This window comes from Glycine max, chromosome 18, assembly GCF_000004515.6.
Source record: "Glycine max cultivar Williams 82 chromosome 18, Glycine_max_v4.0, whole genome shotgun sequence".
In the NCBI taxonomy this organism is placed as follows: domain Eukaryota; kingdom Viridiplantae; phylum Streptophyta; class Magnoliopsida; order Fabales; family Fabaceae; genus Glycine; species Glycine max.
The window spans coordinates 49,805,999-49,824,570 of NC_038254.2; the positions used below are offsets into that span (position 1 = coordinate 49,805,999).

The 18,572-nt window shown below is 30.0% G+C and overlaps 2 protein-coding genes across 3 annotated transcripts; both read left to right on the plus strand.

Annotated features, from left to right (window-relative positions):
* Positions 1-3,304: 3,304 nt before the first annotated feature.
* On the plus strand, positions 3,305-6,570 carry LOC100795989 (protein LURP-one-related 10). Its single transcript, XM_003552244.5, has 3 exons — positions 3,305-3,891; positions 5,529-5,756; positions 6,290-6,570. Exons 1-3 carry the CDS (start codon positions 3,613-3,615, stop codon positions 6,431-6,433), a joined length of 651 nt encoding a protein of 216 aa, XP_003552292.1. The 5' UTR covers positions 3,305-3,612; the 3' UTR covers positions 6,434-6,570.
* An 872-nt stretch (positions 6,571-7,442) lies between these two features.
* On the plus strand, positions 7,443-18,161 carry LOC102661371 (protein LURP-one-related 15). Of its 2 annotated transcripts, none has more exons than XM_041011711.1 (3): positions 7,443-7,940; positions 8,206-8,439; positions 17,764-18,161. In XM_041011711.1, the coding sequence occupies exons 1-3, from the start codon at positions 7,740-7,742 to the stop codon at positions 17,923-17,925; spliced, it is 597 nt and encodes a 198-aa protein (XP_040867645.1). In that variant the 5' UTR covers positions 7,443-7,739; the 3' UTR covers positions 17,926-18,161. The 2 variants fall into 2 exon arrangements, with proteins under 2 accessions (XP_040867645.1, XP_040867646.1); XM_041011712.1 differs by lacking the exon at positions 17,764-18,161 and adding an exon at positions 10,282-10,939 and having other exon boundaries at positions 7,610-7,940.
* Positions 18,162-18,572: the final 411 nt, after the last annotated feature.

The following is an 18,572-nucleotide window of genomic DNA, read 5'->3' on the forward strand; positions in this document are numbered from 1 at the left end:
CGCAGAGTACAAATAGACTCGTAAACTCGTAAGAATTAGCGAGTTAACTCGAAAGTTTGATAACTCTAATCATCTTGAAGATCGTCCAAGGTGGAAGTGGGATTGGTGTGGATCATTGTTTGTACGGGAAGAGGAACAATGGATTCAGCTGTCTGCCATGATTCAACATGTGAGGCTAAACCCATTAATGATAGATAAGTGGATCTTCCTGTTGGAAAAAGATAAAGATTTTTTAGTGGTTGTTGCCCATAATCATCTCATCTCCCTCTATATTCAATCTCAAGAATTGTCTATCAATATTCATAACAAATTCTGGGAGAGTGAAGCACCCTCTAAGGTATTAGTTTTCTCTTGGAGACTATTATTAGACACACTACCTTCATGTGAACTGCTTCACAAACAATAGATTTAGATTCAAAATTTGGATGTTTCGTGTTATTTCAACAATAGAGTATTAAAGTATAAATGTGAGGTAAAGTCTTATATTTAGTAGAAAGGAAAAAGTAAAGCATTATATAAGTGAGAAGAAAACTCATAAACATAAGTCTAAGGTTTTGAGTTGAAGTGTAGTGTCAAGTTTACTTATGTGGTGTACTCATGGTTCCATTAGTATAAATCTCTTTGGTGTTTATTTTTTTTTATTGTATAACAATTAGTATTAGAGCTGATAGTTCAACTTGTTGATCAACTCGATCGTGTAAGATGACAGCGGTAGATCCTTTGTATCGAAATTTTTTTTAGCAGTGATTCAGGCGGCGTGTCTCTAGGTAGAGTGACGGTACAAGTATATAGAACATGTGAACTCTAATAATTACCATGGAATACTAGTAGATGATAATGGCTTACACTCATCATGTGAAAAAGACTTACACTTGAAGGAGGGATTAGTAGAGTACAAGTGTGATCACATTGAATAAAAATGAAAAAAATTGAATATCATATAAGTCAAGAAAAAATCCATAAATCTAAACATTAAAGTGTTAAATTAAGGTAAAATGTCAAATTCATTTATATAATTATTGATGGTTAATTTATATATACAATGCTCCCTGGGGAAATTATAAGTAGCTTTATGATCAATTTGGCCTAGTTATCAAAGGAAGGAAATTCTGAAGACGAAAGCATTTGCTATGGCATGGCACCTGCTGGTGAATATGGAACACTAGGAACAACATAGCTTTTCGGGAACAGCATTTTGATGGGATAAAATTCTTGGAAGATATCAAGATCATCTCATGACAGTGGTTCTCGTACAAACAAATTAGTGATCTTTTTCTCTCCTTGGTGTATCAATCCCTTGCTTTGTTTTATTTCATATAGTTAGAATCTGACGGGGATATATTTTTTGGGATCTTTAAGTCATTTTAGTCTGTATAGTGGATAGACACTTTCTTCGGATGTACTACTACAGCTGAACTTGTACAAACTTGCTAATTAGATGTAATATAATTATTTTTTACGTCTTCCAAGAAAAACACGTATAGCATAGCTGCCATCCCTACATGTCATATAGTTTTTTTTTTTTGGTTTGTTGACTAGTGCTCTTTAAGATATTAATTAAAAAATAATTTTTATTATATAAATTATAAAAAAGTCATAAATAATATAATTTTATATCTTCAAATAAAAATATTTCTATTATAAACTTCTTAATCAACTAGTTAGTATTTTTGTTTTTTATTGTTGGTTAGTCACGAATGACAGACACATGGATAACATGCATACAAATTATAAACTACCAGAGCTGATATTACGAAACCAATTATCATCTTATCATGGATAACATGCATACAAATTTGGTGCAAGTTGCACCAAATTTGTTATACCATTATCTTATCATGGTTTCTGTTGAATGACTACAGAATCTTAATGTTGGGTGACTCTCAGATATTATGAACAAAATACGTCTTGTAAGACCTAAAAAACCATTTTGAAAGTTAAATTTAATTTGTTTCTAATAAATAAATGATGTACATGATAACTATTCGTCTATTCCTCGATATTTAAGAAATAAAATCATAATAATTTAATATAGTGATATTTTTTTATAGAATAAAATTGTGATATTAGAATTAGAATAATTTACAATCATATATCATATTTTAAAATATAATTAAATATAGTAGAGTTTGATTTAATCCACATGATAGTTATTAAAGAAATTTATGTTATTAATAATTAAATGATATTTTAAATATAAATAATGTAAAAGTTATAATTTCGAACAATACAACAATTCAAGAGTGGTTGGAAATATAAAATATAATTATACTATGAATACATTTTAATTAACTTTTTTGATAGTTAATACAACAATTTTCATGTAGTGCGCACCCAAACACTGTTGACTCATGCGTTAGAATAACGCAGAATGACAAAAACACAAATTAAATTCAAATATCTGTTTTATCCGATTTGCATTTACATTAAAAATAGCATAGAATATTTTATTATTTATTATTAAAATTATAAAGAAGATTTAAATTATCGTATAAGAGATTAGTGTTATATTTTTTTTGCTATTATATATATATATATATATATACATATGATCATATGGTGATAGTGTAAATTTTACACTCTCAATCATAAATCATTATCAATATAATTTTAAGGATTGTTATTATAAAAATTGATAAATTTATTATAAATGATAAATTATGATTAAATAATATTATAAATTTATTTTAGACTTATAGTAAATAATTTATTTTATATATATATATATATATATATATATATATATATATATATATATATTAGACTTAAAAATTACTGCACAGTTAGTAAGATTGATAATTATAAAAAGCAATTGACCAAGTGAGAAAAATAATAAAAATAGAAAAACTAATCAAACACAAAGTTAATAAAAGTAAAGACGCATGATAGCATTACTTCAAATACGAGATAAATTAAGTCATAACTAGATATAACACTGTAATCAGGAGAAGAATAAAAAAAAGTTGTAGAATCTAGATGCAATCTCTTAAAGTCAACAGTTAATTTTATTAAAAAAGAAAAGACGACCAACATTAATTTCAACATATAGTAGTAAAAGACAAGATAATATATGTTTAAATATAGGCTTGGTGATGATAATTTTGGTGAAGATAAAATAGAATCTCATGCATTTCAAAGTCACCAAATTTGCTTAAACACGTGTTGATCGCTGGTGCTGGGTCACTTTTTTTTTCTCTCTCACAAACACATGTTATCTTTCATTACTCTCTCATTTTTTACTGTTTCTCCAAGGGATTGGTCTCTAGCTAATTTAATTTTGATCCACCCAATATCGAAATGAAATGTTATGTCACTCCTTAAATAATTAACTAGTTGGAAAAAGATTATTCTAAAGGATCAAATTCACATAGAAAATAAATACCATCTTATCCAACACACAGAGAAGGAAAAGGCCGAAAAAGCATTCCATAGGAATACACGTTAAATTATATACACAGCTCTTTAAATTTCCAAACTTCAAAGCAGCTTCGTAGATCCTCAATCATGTCTTCTATATAAGTACAAACCTTCACCCATCTCACATATCACAACACTGTCACAAAGGAAAAGTACTTTTTTTTTTAAAAAAATTATCTTATTTGAGTGTGATCGATGGCATACCCAAACCCTTATCCGGCGCAACCGTATCCCTCCACCTCCGTGCCGATGCCGGCGGTGCCCACCGCCGTGATCGGCCCCCAGTTCTGTGCGCCCTACCCGCTGGATCTGGCGGTGGTGAAGAAGGTGATGACGCTCTCCGACGGTAACTTTGTGGTCACCGACGTCAACGGCAACGTCGTCTTCAAAGTTAAGGGATCGCTCATGACCCTCCGTGACCGCCGCATCCTCGTCGACGCCGCCGGCAACCCCCTCGTCACCCTACGCCGGAAGGTTTGTTATCTACTCTCTCTCACGCACACGTGTTCATTTAATTTTGGGTATAGTTAAATTGCATAGTCCACACGCTTCATACGCGTGTATAGCTAGTTTTTTTTTTTTTTTTTTCCAATACTTCTTGATCTCTTCTCTAAGTTTGTTTAAATTTATACGATAAAATAAATATTATTAGTACATAATTTATATATACGAAATATTGCTAAAGGTTTTCAAAGTTTTTTTTCTCGAGAAAAGTATTCATGAAAATAGTTTAAATTCTGTCAACGGTTACTTGTAAAATAAATATACTGTTAAATAATCGTTAATATGATCTTTTAGTTAATTATTATAAAATATAATAAGTTTATTATATATAATTTGTGATCGAACGATTATATATATTTTATATGTATTGTCACCACACTAATTAATTATATTCTTATAAAAACTATATTTACCTCAATTAAAGAGACAAATAAGAGTTAAAACTTTAAATTTGTACTTTGTTTCATTTCACTCGACCAACCTTGTAATTAAATTATCAAACCTTTTTTGAATGAAGTATGAAAATACTTTTTTGTTTTAATTTTTTGATTTATTAGAGAAAAGTAATTTTGACCAATTTAAAATTTGATCAAGAAATAAATAAAAATGAATTTGGTCGAGAGATCAATAAAATATGAGAAGAAAGTAAGTAAAAATACTTAAAATAGGAACTAGTTGGATGATACGAATGTTTTTGGGTGAAACCATTGTACGGATAACATGAATGTTTTCTACTTTTGGCAAAATTGTAAATTGTTCTTTCACTTTGTCTTCAATTTACAAATTTGGTATCTTATTCTTATAAATCCTTATAAAATTGGTCTTGTAAGTCCGATTTGGACGTGAACCATTAACCTCAAACTGTCTACGTGTCAATGTCACGTGTCAATGTTTGAGTGGTTCCATGTAAATGCTTTATTTTTTGTAGGTAAAATTATATTTTTGGTTCTCCAATTTTATTTCAATTTCGATTTTGGTCCCTCTATAATTTAATTCACATATTTGATCCTCCAGTTTTATAAATCCCTTTATAAATTGGTCTTGCAAAATTGGTCTTTTGAATGATTTAATCATTGATGCTAGAGATATGGTAGGTCTCGATAAATCTTGTACTTCTTTTTCATCGCAAGTTTTTCCCTCACCTCAAATTCAGAGAAAAATTACTCTTTGTCTCTCTCCCACTTCCAGGGTTGTTCAACTTGGAAAAGTGACACATGAATCCCAACTGGGTTTGAAATTTTCAGATCTCTTGCTTTAACAGGTTCTATGATAATCCCTCCCCCCCCTTTTTTTTCTTTTTTTGTTCTTGCATGTGATATTATGTGTATACGACTGCTTAAGTGACCTATGTATGACAATGATATTTTTGTTTGAAATTTGAAATACAATTTCTCCAATGAAATTTGATTGGATTTATAAAACTGAGGGACAAAATATATGAATTAAATTATGGACTGACGCTACTCTTCCTAGAAAACCCGCTTTAATTATGGACTGCTATAACTGTTCTATTAATTTCTTAATTGTAAAATTGCTTTTATGCCCCATAATTCACAATCTATAATTATTGGGTCTGATGTTAAATGTAAATTGTGCTAATGATGCAGATAATGACCGCGCATGATCGATGGCAAGCTTTCAGGGGTGAAAGCACAGAGGCCAAAGATCTAATCTTTACTCTGAAGCGTTCGTCCCTTATCCAGTTTAAGACCAAATTAGATGTGTTTTTGGCCAATAACACAAAAGAAGATGTTTGTGACTTTAAGGTCAAAGGTAGTTGGTTGGAACGATCTTGCGTTGTTTATGCTGGTGAATCTAACAACATCGTAGCCCAGGTAAAACGATCTCCTCTGTTTATATAACCAAAACAATCTCTCTTTTTCTTTTTTTTTTTTTTTTTTTTTTTTATAAAAAACATAATAGGTTTTAATTAAGAATTTAATGCCTATGCTGATGGTATAATATCATTTAATTATTACTTTAATATAATAATTAAAAAAAATTAAGAAACTTATCATATATCTATGCTGATGGTATAATATCATTTAATTATTACTTTAATATAATAATTAAAAAAATTAAGAATCATATATGGATTGTATTTTTTTCTTTGATTAACTTCTTTCAATTAATTATAGCTTTCAGTATTTAGTCTAAGAATTTAATTAGAATATACTTCACAATAGACTATTGGTAAGATTGTTAATTTTTAGAATAACATTTTTTAATTAATTAACAATGTGAAAATTTACACTAATAGTAATATAATAAAATTAAACTTCCTGGTACCTTTGTTTTTGTTTATACGGATCAATAAAATAATATAAGAAAATTAAACTCAAAATATTTTGTGGGAATGTTATTGCAGATGCATAAAAAGCACACGGTTCAGAGTATTTTGATTGGGAAAGACCAATTCATGGTCACAGTGTATCCCAACATTGATTATGCGTTCGTTGTGGCACTAATTGTTATTCTTGACGAGATTAACGAAGATGAGAAAGAAGATTAGAGAAATGCTACACATTCAGCAAATCGTGTTGTACTTTTTATCGACGGTGGCATATTTCCACTGAAGCTATTGTGTTTGTTTAGGTGTTTCGTCTTTCTAATTTATGAGTAAATAAAAATATTTAAATTCGAGCTGCATTCAAAAACATATTATGTCATTTGTGTGGATTCAATTTCAATTTTCAACCACGAAGCAGCCAGATTTGGTATTACCTGGCCTATGATTAAGGTAAGTTTTATTGGCCATAAAGTAATAATCAAGTTGCTTCATAGTAAGATACTTAAAATTAGGGTTTTGTCATTGAGTTTTCCTTTTCTGTTTACTATATTAAGATTATCAATAATCAATATTAATTTAAAATAAATTTATGACAAATGTTAATAATTGTCTTTAGGACATTAATTAAGGAATTAAAAGAAGATATTTTTTTTTTATTGAGACACGCCAAAATTATAAAGTGATTTTATGCTGATAGATAATTTGATCCGTCCGGTGTTATTTTTTTATTATTGGAAATAGAAAAATATCATCCATTAAGTTCATCCCTCTAAAAAATTGTTGGTGTATGATCGAGTATATCTCTATCCTCATGTATTTGTTCAATGCGAAACCTCTTTACAAAACAATCAATCAACTTTGTAGCATGCTGAGTATATATATAACCGTGTAGGAATTAATGTCATCTATATATAGCTCCGCTATAACCACGAGTAATCAATCGTAGTACAGAATGATAATAAAAAAATCGTAAAGCATGATTTTATATTATATATTAATTAGGGGATATAAGACTAGTTTAACCAATGAAGAGAGAAAGAAGGTAAAAAAAGCTAATGAATTTGAATTCTTTCAACCAATATATTTAATAAAACTAACAAATTAACAACTATAAATAAAAGAAAAAAGCCAATAACATGCATCAAATCAAGTCTTCTCAGCTGGGTTCAAGTCCTTTAATTTCTTACTCACCCACCGTACACTATCAGAGTTATGTGGGCTTCAATTCATTAGGCACCACATTCTTCACATACGTCAGTGTCACCATATGCTGGTGTCTTGCACCAACCAAAACTAAATTGTGTGTGTTTATATATAGGCTTGAGTTTGACTTAGTCCTCCATGACTACGTATAAACGCGTGTATCCGTAGATTATAGCGTACCTTGCAAGTTGCTGCGACTTGCTTGATATTGTAGAACATAAATATTTGGTTTATATACACATATGTACAGAACATCCTCTATAACTTAGCTTATACAATATACACAACAAAAGGCTCGGTTTCGCACAGCACACTTCCCTCTCCAATGGAAAATCAATTCCCAGTTATCAGTGATTCCTACTGTGTTCCTTATCTTATCAATCTACGAATCAATACAGAAAAAGGTATCACTTACGACGCAAACAATGTCCGTCACTTTTATATCAAAGATAAATTATTCACACTTCACAAGCGACGTGTCCTGTGTGATAATCAAGGAAACCCCATCGTCACTCTATACAAGAAGGTTTGACTACTGAGGCATCTTATGCTCGTTGATTTCCTTCAATAAGTTAGTTAGTTAATTATGTTTATTGATTCAATATTCCCAGCAAAATATTTCTTTAAAATATTCTTTTTAGCTACTAAATTGTCCATATATATTCTTCTACTTATTGATTTCCCTCAATTAGTTCATTAACTGTATTAATTCAATATTTCCAGCAATTTTTTTTATATTGCTACTCAATTATCCATATATATTGTTCTTATTCTTAATTTTTTTAATGTAGAGAATGACATTGCATGGGCGATGCCAAGTTTTTAGGGGTTATAAAAGCAAAGATTTCTCTCAATTGCTCTTTTCAGTGAAGAGATCAGCAATGATACCGAGTGGGATGATTAACTTAGAGGTCTTCCTCGCTAACAACCAAAGAGAAAGTGCCTGTGACTTTAGAGTCAACGTTTGTAGAGATAAAAGATCATGCACTGTTTATGCCGGTGAATCTCCTAGAATTGTTGCCACGGTATGTACTGCGTTAATTCTTGTGTGTTTTATATATACACAAGCACACAATACACATAAACTTAAGTGCCTTTTTTATATAGCAGAATTAGGAAATTAAATAAAAGAATTCGAAGTTCTTGAACAAACAAGAGAAACTCCATTGTTAATCTATAGAAGAAGATTTGGCTACTGAGGCATCTTATACTCATTGATTTCCTTCAATAAGTTAGTTAGTTAATTAGGTTTATTGATTCAATATTCCCAACAAAATCTTTAAATTTTCGTAATATATGATTATATATATATATATATATATATATATATATATATATATATTAATTAGGAGATATAAGACTAGTTTAGTGGTTAAGAGGAGAATGAAGAGAGAAAGAAGGTAATGAATTTGAATTCTTTCAACCAATATATTTAATAAAACTAACAAATTAACAATTATAAATAAAAGAAAAAAAGCCAATAACATGCATCAAGTCAAGTCTTCTCTGGGTTCAAGTCCTTTAATTTCTTACTCATCCACTGTACACTATCACAGTTATGTGGGCTTCAATTCATTAGGCACCACATTCTTCACATACGTCAGTGTCACCATATGCTGGTGTCTTGCACCAACCAAAACTAAATTGTGTGTTTATATATAGGCTTGAGTTTGACTTAGTCCTCCATGACTACGTATAAACACGTGTATCCGTAGATTATACCGTATCTTGCAAGTTGCTGCTGCTTGCTTGATATTGTAGAACATAAATATTTGGTTTATATACACATATGTACAGAACATCCTCTATAACTTAGCTTATACAATATACACAACAAAAGGCTCGGTTTCGCACAGCACACTTCCCTCTCCAATGGAAAATCATCAATTCCCAGTTATCAGTGTGATTCCTACTGTGTTCCTTATCCTATCAATCTACAAATCAATACAAAAAAAGGTAAGCTTGATTTCCTTCAATAAGTTAGTTAGTTAATTGAAGCCCACATAACTGTGATAGTGTACAGTGGATGAGTAAGAAATTAAAGGACTTGAACCCAGAGAAGACTTGACTTGATGCATGTTATTGGCTTTTTTCTTTTATTTATAATTGTTAATTTGTTAGTTTTATTAAATATATTGGTTGAAAGAATTGAAATTCATTACCTTATTTTACCTTCTTTTTCTCTCATATATATATATATATATATATATATATATATATATATAAAAATCATGTTTTACGAAAATTTTAAAAAGATTTTGCTGAAAATATGGAATCAATAAATCTAATTAATTAACTAACTTATTGAAGGGAAATCAATAAGTATAAGATGCCTCAGCAGCCAAACCTTCTTGTATAGAGTGGCACTGGAAGCAACAAGCTCGACAAATCTCGATTCCATTTTGTTGTTAAGACGTTCTTCCATTTCACAAAAGAAAGTTTGATTGCGCGTGTTCTCTGCAACTGCTTAATCACCAAGGATAAAACAGGCTCTGATACCAATTGATATAGTAAAACTAGGAAATCAAATAAGAGAATTCAAAATTCTTGAACAAACAAAGGAACTCAATGAGCATGGTGGTCATGCTTTTCATTATTAGAGAAAGAAATTATAAGAAGGAAAATGCTTACAAATCCTGGCTTGAAAATGCTTCCTAACTGCTAATTGCTACTTATAGTTTCTAACCACTAACTGGCTAATAACTTGCCAAATGATAAAAATTAACAAAATCAAATTTAACTAACTCTAGACATGTCAACCAGTTCCTAACTACCTTCCTAAGCCTGAAACACTTTTTGATAAATCTGAATGAATATAATTAGTACACTGCATCTGTTTAATTTCTTTCTTTCTCTCTCTCTTGCAGATGGATAATAATGACGGCTTCAATGTTTTGGTCTATCCCCATGCGGACTACGCATTCATAGTGGCACTACTTATGATTGTTAGCGAGATGAAACATTATTTTGACGAAATGGTGTATTTGGCCGCCGGAATGGCACCACTTGGAGTTGGTATGAATTAAAGGAGCTCCCAAGTAATTTTACTCAATTATGGACCTATTTAAAATTAAATCATGGGCTTGATTTCTGTTATAGAATAGATAGGGTTTGGTTTTCATTTTCAGAGGAATGTTTATTTCCACCTCATTGCATGAATTTGAGAGAACAAAAAAGCGTTAACAAAGTCTGGTTGGATGGATGATGCCAAATAACATTTGCATCTTCAATGAGCCACGACCATCAAAGAGGTTCCTTGCTACACTCTCTTGAGCACGAACACTCTGTCATGCAAATTCCCTAATCAAATCATCTATCTTCTTTGTGGGTAGGTCTTGTATCATACAAGCATAGTTTTAAATTGCGATCGCGGTGGTGGTTTCTAGTTACATTGTAGTGAGTCAGAAAACTTTTATATTACAAGTAATTGTAGGAAAATATGAAAAATATGACTGATGCGATCATAATTGTGATTGTAATTGTTGCATTGTGATGAGTTAATATATTTTGACATTAGGACCGCAATTATGATTGTAGAACCCCATTTAAAACCATGCATACAAGTATCAGCATTGTAAGTCACAATGTAATTTAAATGATTTATTAATTTTTGGATAGTGTCGCAACCTACCATTCGGCAGGAGGGCGACACGAGGGCTCACGGGTGCGTCTTCCATGGGAGGAAGATGCGCGGAGTCGCCACCAATGTTTATTCGAGAAAAACGTCGGAAAAATCGAAAAGATGTGATTTACGAACTTTAAGTGTGAAAGGTTCCAGAGTTGTATTTACGCATGGGGAAGGTATTAGCACCCCACGCGTCCGTCACAAAGGACGATAGCCTTTAATCAAGTGTGCAAAGATGTCTTCAAATTGTTTTATTTTCCCTTTTTTACGTTTTTATGTCTTTTTATGCCTTTTTGTATTTTTTATCTTTTTGTGGTCGACAAGGGTGTTTTCCTTACTCCTACGTATTCCTCAATTGTGATAAGAAAATCAGGCCTACGTAATTCTTTCAAAAGGGGCGAATCAAGTGATTCTTTTTACTTGGAAGGGGTCATTTAAGGCGTTGGACCTTAAAATGATCCATTTTACTTGGTGAGAAAGTTAAGGCGTTGGACCTCTAACCATCTCACGAGGTCGACAAAAGTGGGGCTTTTGCTCCTTCGTATCCTCCATCGAAGAGGAAATCAGACTTACGTAGTTCTCGCAAAAGCGGTAAAGTTACATGTTGATTTTATGCTTTTGAACGGTCCATGTTAACCGATAAAAGCAAAGAGGATCGTTTAAGGCGTTGGACCTTAAAACGATTTTTAGTGATTTTTTGCGGACAAAGCTTGATTTGTGAGTTGATTTTAACCTTAGTTTCACTTTGGTTATTAGTCAATTGATCCAAGAAAACTTCCAAAGAAAAACGCCCGATTGAATTTTTTTTATTATTTTATTCAAAGATATTTTGATTATTTTATTATTATTTTTCAATATATTTTGATTATTTTATTATTATTTTGCTTTTTTTTTTGTTTAACCAAGATTACAGCGTGAATAATCGGTTAGATTTTGTTTTAACAGTGATTAAATGAGATTACAACGCAAATGATCAGTTGAAATTCATTTTATCATTTATTAGGTGAGAAAACGACTTAAATAAACAGTTAAAGTATGTTAAAAACAGAAGAAAAGAAAACTGAAAGTAAGTGAAATTAAAGTGAAAGTTGCTGAACACGGTATATTAAAGTGAAATTAAAGAAGGGCATAGACTCGAATTGCTATTTACACTCCTATCTTGATAAGTTCACCCCCCATTTTTGTGTTTTTGGCTGTTTTCTTTTCGGAATGTTGCGAAACTTTACGGATTATGCAACAATACTCTTTTTGACTTCTGGAATGTTGCGGAACTTTACGGATTGCGCAACAATGTTTCTTTTTTACTTCCAGAATTTTGCGGAACTTTACGGATTGCCTAACGATGGGGGTTAAGTACCTCGAGGCGATCAAGCGAAGGTTGCATGCCACCAAATAATGGTCCCCATACAAAATTAGGATATGAGAGATAGATATTAAATTGCATCTAAATTGTGGAATGTCTAAAACATCAAGAAATTTATGCCTTTTTTGAGATTCGGGTATCCTGTTTCCTTAACCGTAGTCACATCAAAAGCAACTAGGCACTATGATATGTAGTGGTTCTTTTCAAGGTTTCGCATTAATTGAATATATACATTACCAATCATGTGATTGAGATGTTCACTATCATTGTTCGAGTGAGATCAAGAAAGGGATGTGAATTTCAGCTTAATTCAAATCTTAAAATCTAACTCAGAATGCCGATTGCTCCTTCCATATATTATCTTTAGTTAATATTAAACTTGTTTTCATCGCATAGGGCCAGCTGGTTATAATCGCACCCTTCAACAGTTGCATTCTTCTGCTAGTAGTTGTCAGCCCGTGTAAAGCGCGCTCCCCCGAACAGATTTCTGTGTTTCAAAAAGTTTTGCATATGTTCTAGTTTGCGTACGAAAATTTTTCTTGAAAACTCATTTGGTTACACCCAAAAGTATGTTTGCATATGAAAATTTTATTTAAAAACTCGGTCTTCTAGAAGTAACACAGTAGTTATTTATTAAACTTAAGTTTACAAACTTTAATTCAAATATATGCAATAAAGCAATGGAGATTTTTAGAGTGGTCTAGGAGGTCAAAGTCAGAAGACAAAGGGAAACAACGCCTCATATATAATGGCAAACCCTCTTAGTTTTTCTAAAAGTTTGACATTTTTTTCTCTCTGTTATCTGAGTAATATATTGCCTTTATTTTGGAATGACTTATAACTAATTATAAAACAATAAGAATATTAAACATAGGTTATATCTATAAATCGTTTACCATATATTTTTAGGTAGGGAAATAAGGCATATTGAATCTGTGAGTTTTTTGGATCTCTAAACATAATATATGACCAAAATTAGATACTGTCTACGGAAGATTAGCGATACCTTGAGTTTTGTTGGGTTACTGTGAATTAAGCTTATCTGAACTATGAATACATAAAGCTACAATTTTTTTCATCCTTTAAGAGAAATGCATAATGCGGAGCCAGTGGAAGGGGAATAATCTTCAAGGCATGCGCACTTCAGAAGATTGATTTTATCCCTCCAAGTTATACCTAGAATAAAGTTAAATATTAAAAATTAAAATATTACATCCTTTAGAAGTAAATTTTCCTTTGATAATAAATTAGACATAAATTGATACTTGCACAACTCGTGAGACTCGACAACGCTTCTATTTTTATTTATAGCGAACAATACTTATATTTAGTAGTACTAATTATACTTCACTCGATCAGTGAACTTGTCATCCGAAGGTCATAAAAATTGAATCTTTTTATACCCCTTAAAATCCTTTCTCAAAAGAGTATTTGGTTCAAAAGATATAATACATGTATAATAATTCTTACAACAATTTATACAACATGATTTTTGTGTCTATATTTCTATTCTATCATTTATCATCTTTCAAAATTTTCTCTCTCCTTTCACTTATCTCTCTTTATTGTAAGATTTATTATACAAATTATTGTACAAATATCATTTCTTTTCGTTCAATTAGGCAAAATGACATCAAGGTAAATTGCTTGGGTATAGGCCGAATAAGGTCAAGAGAGCAAGACTAAAACTTCCCACACTTTCATCATTGTTTTCTGCTACACCGCATTGCATTTCAGAAATTCAATCAGGAATGCAAAATCTGGACGTAATAGTGGAAGTACAGGAAACAACATTCAAGAATAAGTTTTATTCATAAGATCCAAAAAGTACACGCAACTTTTCAAGTTACAAGTTTACACTAGCTTAAGAGGGAGATTAATTTTTAATATATATATATATATATATATATATATATATATATATATATATATATATATATATATATATATAGGATTAAGTGAGATTCGGGAGATACACAAGCTATATATGAGCTTAAACAACCAAATTAGCTCAAAAGTTAAATTGTTTTTTACTCGGAAATTGCTGAGTGGGATCTGAAAAGTACAATTATTATTTAAATGAACTTTAGTGAATAATAATTAATAGAGAAAATGATTTTTATACACCACATTTTTTAAGGAAAATAATTTTTGTTCTTATTTTTAGTCAAATGTTGTTAAGGTCTTTATTCATTCATACCAATAAATTTGGTCTTTTAACTTTATTTCAGAAAACATGTAGATTTAGTTCATCCAATTTTAAGAATTTATCATAGTTTTTTAAATTAAGAGTTACTAAATCCGCGTGTATTTTAAAGTTTGAAGAAAATCAAATTTATTAAGATGAAAATAAAAGACTAGATCACATTTGACTAAAAGTATACGAACTAAAAAGTATTTTATTTTCTTTATTTAAATACTTATTGTTTCTATTTATATGTCTTCTTATCACATCATATAATTTATTGTACCACAATCTATTTGTTTTATCTCTCCTAATATGTGTTGAATAACATTTGAGGTATCTAAAAATCATTTTTGTAAATAATAATGACTAAGGTGGCTCTTTTGTAACAAATTAGAGAAAAATTATATTTGAAAATTCAATCTTTTCAAATACTTAATCAACACTTATCAATCTTTTCTATCTCTCTTCTTATCTCATTATATATATATATATAATACTTATATTTTTTTCTCTCTCTTATAGGTGTCACATGGTATTTTAGGTGTTCAAGCATCATTTTTCTGTAAAAAAATGGATAATAGTTAAAGCACATGATGGTCCGGCAATGGAAGTGATTAATTGAAAAGATTGATTGTATGGTTGAGGGCGATTTTATGAGGAATATAAAAGTGAAAATTATATAAAGAAGAAAAGTGAATGTGTTTAGTCGTAGTTAATGAAGTATAAAATGTATCCTATGAAATAGAAATATTTCATCCCAAAAATGTGAATGTGTATGTTGTTTTTAGTTTGATGCCTCAAAAGTTATCAAAGCACAATAAAGACCATGTGTGTGTTTGGATGAGAGTTGGTAAAATTAATTTTGTAAAATTAATTTTGAAGTGATGTAATTTATATTTGGATATTTTATTATATAATCAAGTAAGGATTAAAATTCAGTACAAAATTTTAGATTCAACGCAAAAGTTAATGAAAGTTGTTTTAATCCAGAATCAATTTTGAATTTTTCTCTAATGTAAAATCAAACATGTAAAAATATATCAAAAATTCATTATAAACTCAAAATCATTTTTGAACACCAAACCAAATACCTTTAGTTGTCAAAAAACATTGGCTCGTTTACATAGTTGAAAATAGAGGTATTCACTATGAGGGTTGATTCGATTTTTAGATAAAAGGTGATTCAAACGAAGTATAAAACAAAGATACAGTTTGGTTTAGTTTGATTTAAATATAACATCAAATTCAAACTAAATTAAACCAATTTTTACAGTTTGATTTAGTATGGTTTCACTTTTTTTAATATATTATCATAGTTTAGATTTATAAATTAAACTTGTGATTATTATATATTATATATGCTATATTATTTAAAAAATGATTTTTATTTTATTGAATTTTATTTAACACATTTTAGTTATAAGATACTATTTTCTCTTCTATTTAGCAATGAAATTACCAACTCTTTTTTAATAACAATAATTTGTATATCACTTAATATTTAACACTGCTTTTTAACAATATTAGTACATCTTTTTTTTAACATGTAAAAATAATATATATATATATATATATATATATATATATATATATATATATATATATATATATATATATATCTTGATTAAAATACAAAGAAAAATAATATATAAATTATTTAATACTTATTCTTATTTATCACAATAAAAATTAATATAATTATAATATGCAGTTTGTTTGATTTTTTATTACAAGATCTAAAAATTAAATCAAAATGTAAAAAATATGTAATTTTTTGGTTTTTTTTATTTTTGCAGTTTTTTTATGTAAGCAATTTTGGGTTTATTTGAATCGATTTGGTGATTTATAAGCAATTTAATTCGGTTTAAAATACTCTGGTTGAAGACAATTAGTTTCGTCACAGTAGTAGGTACACCATTACCGATTAACCCGCAATTAGGTTGCTACACAGTAAAAGAAAGGAGGCATGCATGTGAACTTTTTTAACAACTTTGCTTTCTTCTTTATTTCATTCAATTTTGTTCTCACATTTTAATTCATTCTCTTTCCTAACAACCTAAAACAATGGGAACGTCGGTGTCGCTATGTGTTTGAGATTGACCACTCGTACTCGTGTTTAACGCGTGTATCTATAGATAATGATTGGTTTTTTACTTTTTACGCGGGTATGTATGCTCCTTTACTTGGTCAGTATATTTCTAAGAACATAATGATTGGTTTTTTTACTTTTACACGTATATATATGTACGGAATAATGAACATGCTTTATAAACTAGCATATAAATTAAACCACAAGAGACTCCGTTTCGTTCCATAACATATCTCCCTCTCCAAATGGCATTCCCAGTTATCAGCAGTGACTACTGTGCTCCTTACGCTATCAATCTTCAAATCAATACAAAAACAGGTTTCACGTACGACGCAAACAATGCCTGTCGCTTTTATATCGAAGATAAATTATTCACACTTCACAAGCGACGTGTCTTGTGTGATAATCAAGGAAACCCCATTGTCACTCTATACAAGAAGGTTTGGCTACTGAGGCATCTTATACTCATTGATTTCCTTCAATAAGTTAGTTAGTTAATTAGGTTTATTGATTCGATATTCCCAGCAAAATCTTTTTAAAATTTTCGTTTTAGCTACTAAATTATCCATCTATATTCTTCTACTTATTGATTTCCCTCAACTAATTAGTTCATTAACTGTATTAATTCAATATTTCCAGCAATTTTTTTATATAAGCTACTAAATTATCCATATATATTGTTATTATTCTTAATTTTTTTTATGTAGAGAATGACATTGCATGGGCGATGCCAAGTTTTTAGGGGTTATAAAAGCAAAGATTTCTCTCAATTGCTCTTTTCAGTGAAGAGATCATCAATGATACCGAGTGGGATGGTTAACTTAGAGGTCTTCCTCGCTAACAACCAAAGAGAAAGTGCCTGTGACTTTAGAGTCAACGTTTAATTTGTAGAGATAAAAGATCATGCACTGTTTATGCCGGTGAATCTCCTAGAATTGTTGCCACGGTATGTACTGCGTTAATTCTTGTGTGTTTTATATATACACAAGCACACAATACACATAAACTTAACTGCCTTTTTGATAAATCTGAATGAATATAATTAGTACACTGCATCTGTTTAATTTCTTTCTCTCTCTCGCAGATGGAGAATAATGGCGGCTTCAATGTTTTGGTCGATCCCTATGTGGACTACGCATTCATAGTGGCACTACTTATGATTGTTAGCGAGATGAAACATTATTTTGATGAAATGGTGAATTTGGCCGCCCGAATGACAATTGCATTGGGTAGTAGTATGACTTAACAGAGCTCCAAAACAATTTTACTCAATTATGGACCTAATTAAAATTAAATCATGGGCTTGATTTCTGTTAGAATAGATAGGGTTTGACTTTTGTTTTTAGAGGAATGTTTATTTCCACTTCAGTACCTTAGATCTAAGTTTTGTTGTACCAGTACAAGTATCATTTCTTAAAACAAATGCTTGAAAACAATCTTTCTAAGGTAATTAAAACTTGTCGGGTTATAACCCTTACATCATCATTTGCATATTATCCATCTTTCCTTTTATGAATTTCAATATATAATTTCCCACAATTCGGTAGCTTTTTAGTTTCCAACGACAAAGATGTATAAAGGTTATGTTAACATTAGTATAAGTTTTTAAACAGTATAGGTTTTCATACAGTGTAACTACCATCGCGTTTCTTCTTATGGAATTAGCTTTAGAGCCACTGATTTGCGAAATTACTTGTTTCTTTGGATTTTTTTTTTTACAAAGTTCCTATTGACAAAACAATTACAATTTCACAAAGTAATCAAATAAGAAAACTAATATTTTATTTAGAAGGGGTTATAAAACCTATGCAAATCAAAGTAATATTAGTCTTTTTTTTAAACTCAAATTTGGAATGTTTGGAGTAATTTTTAGATTTAATTTAAAAAAATAAA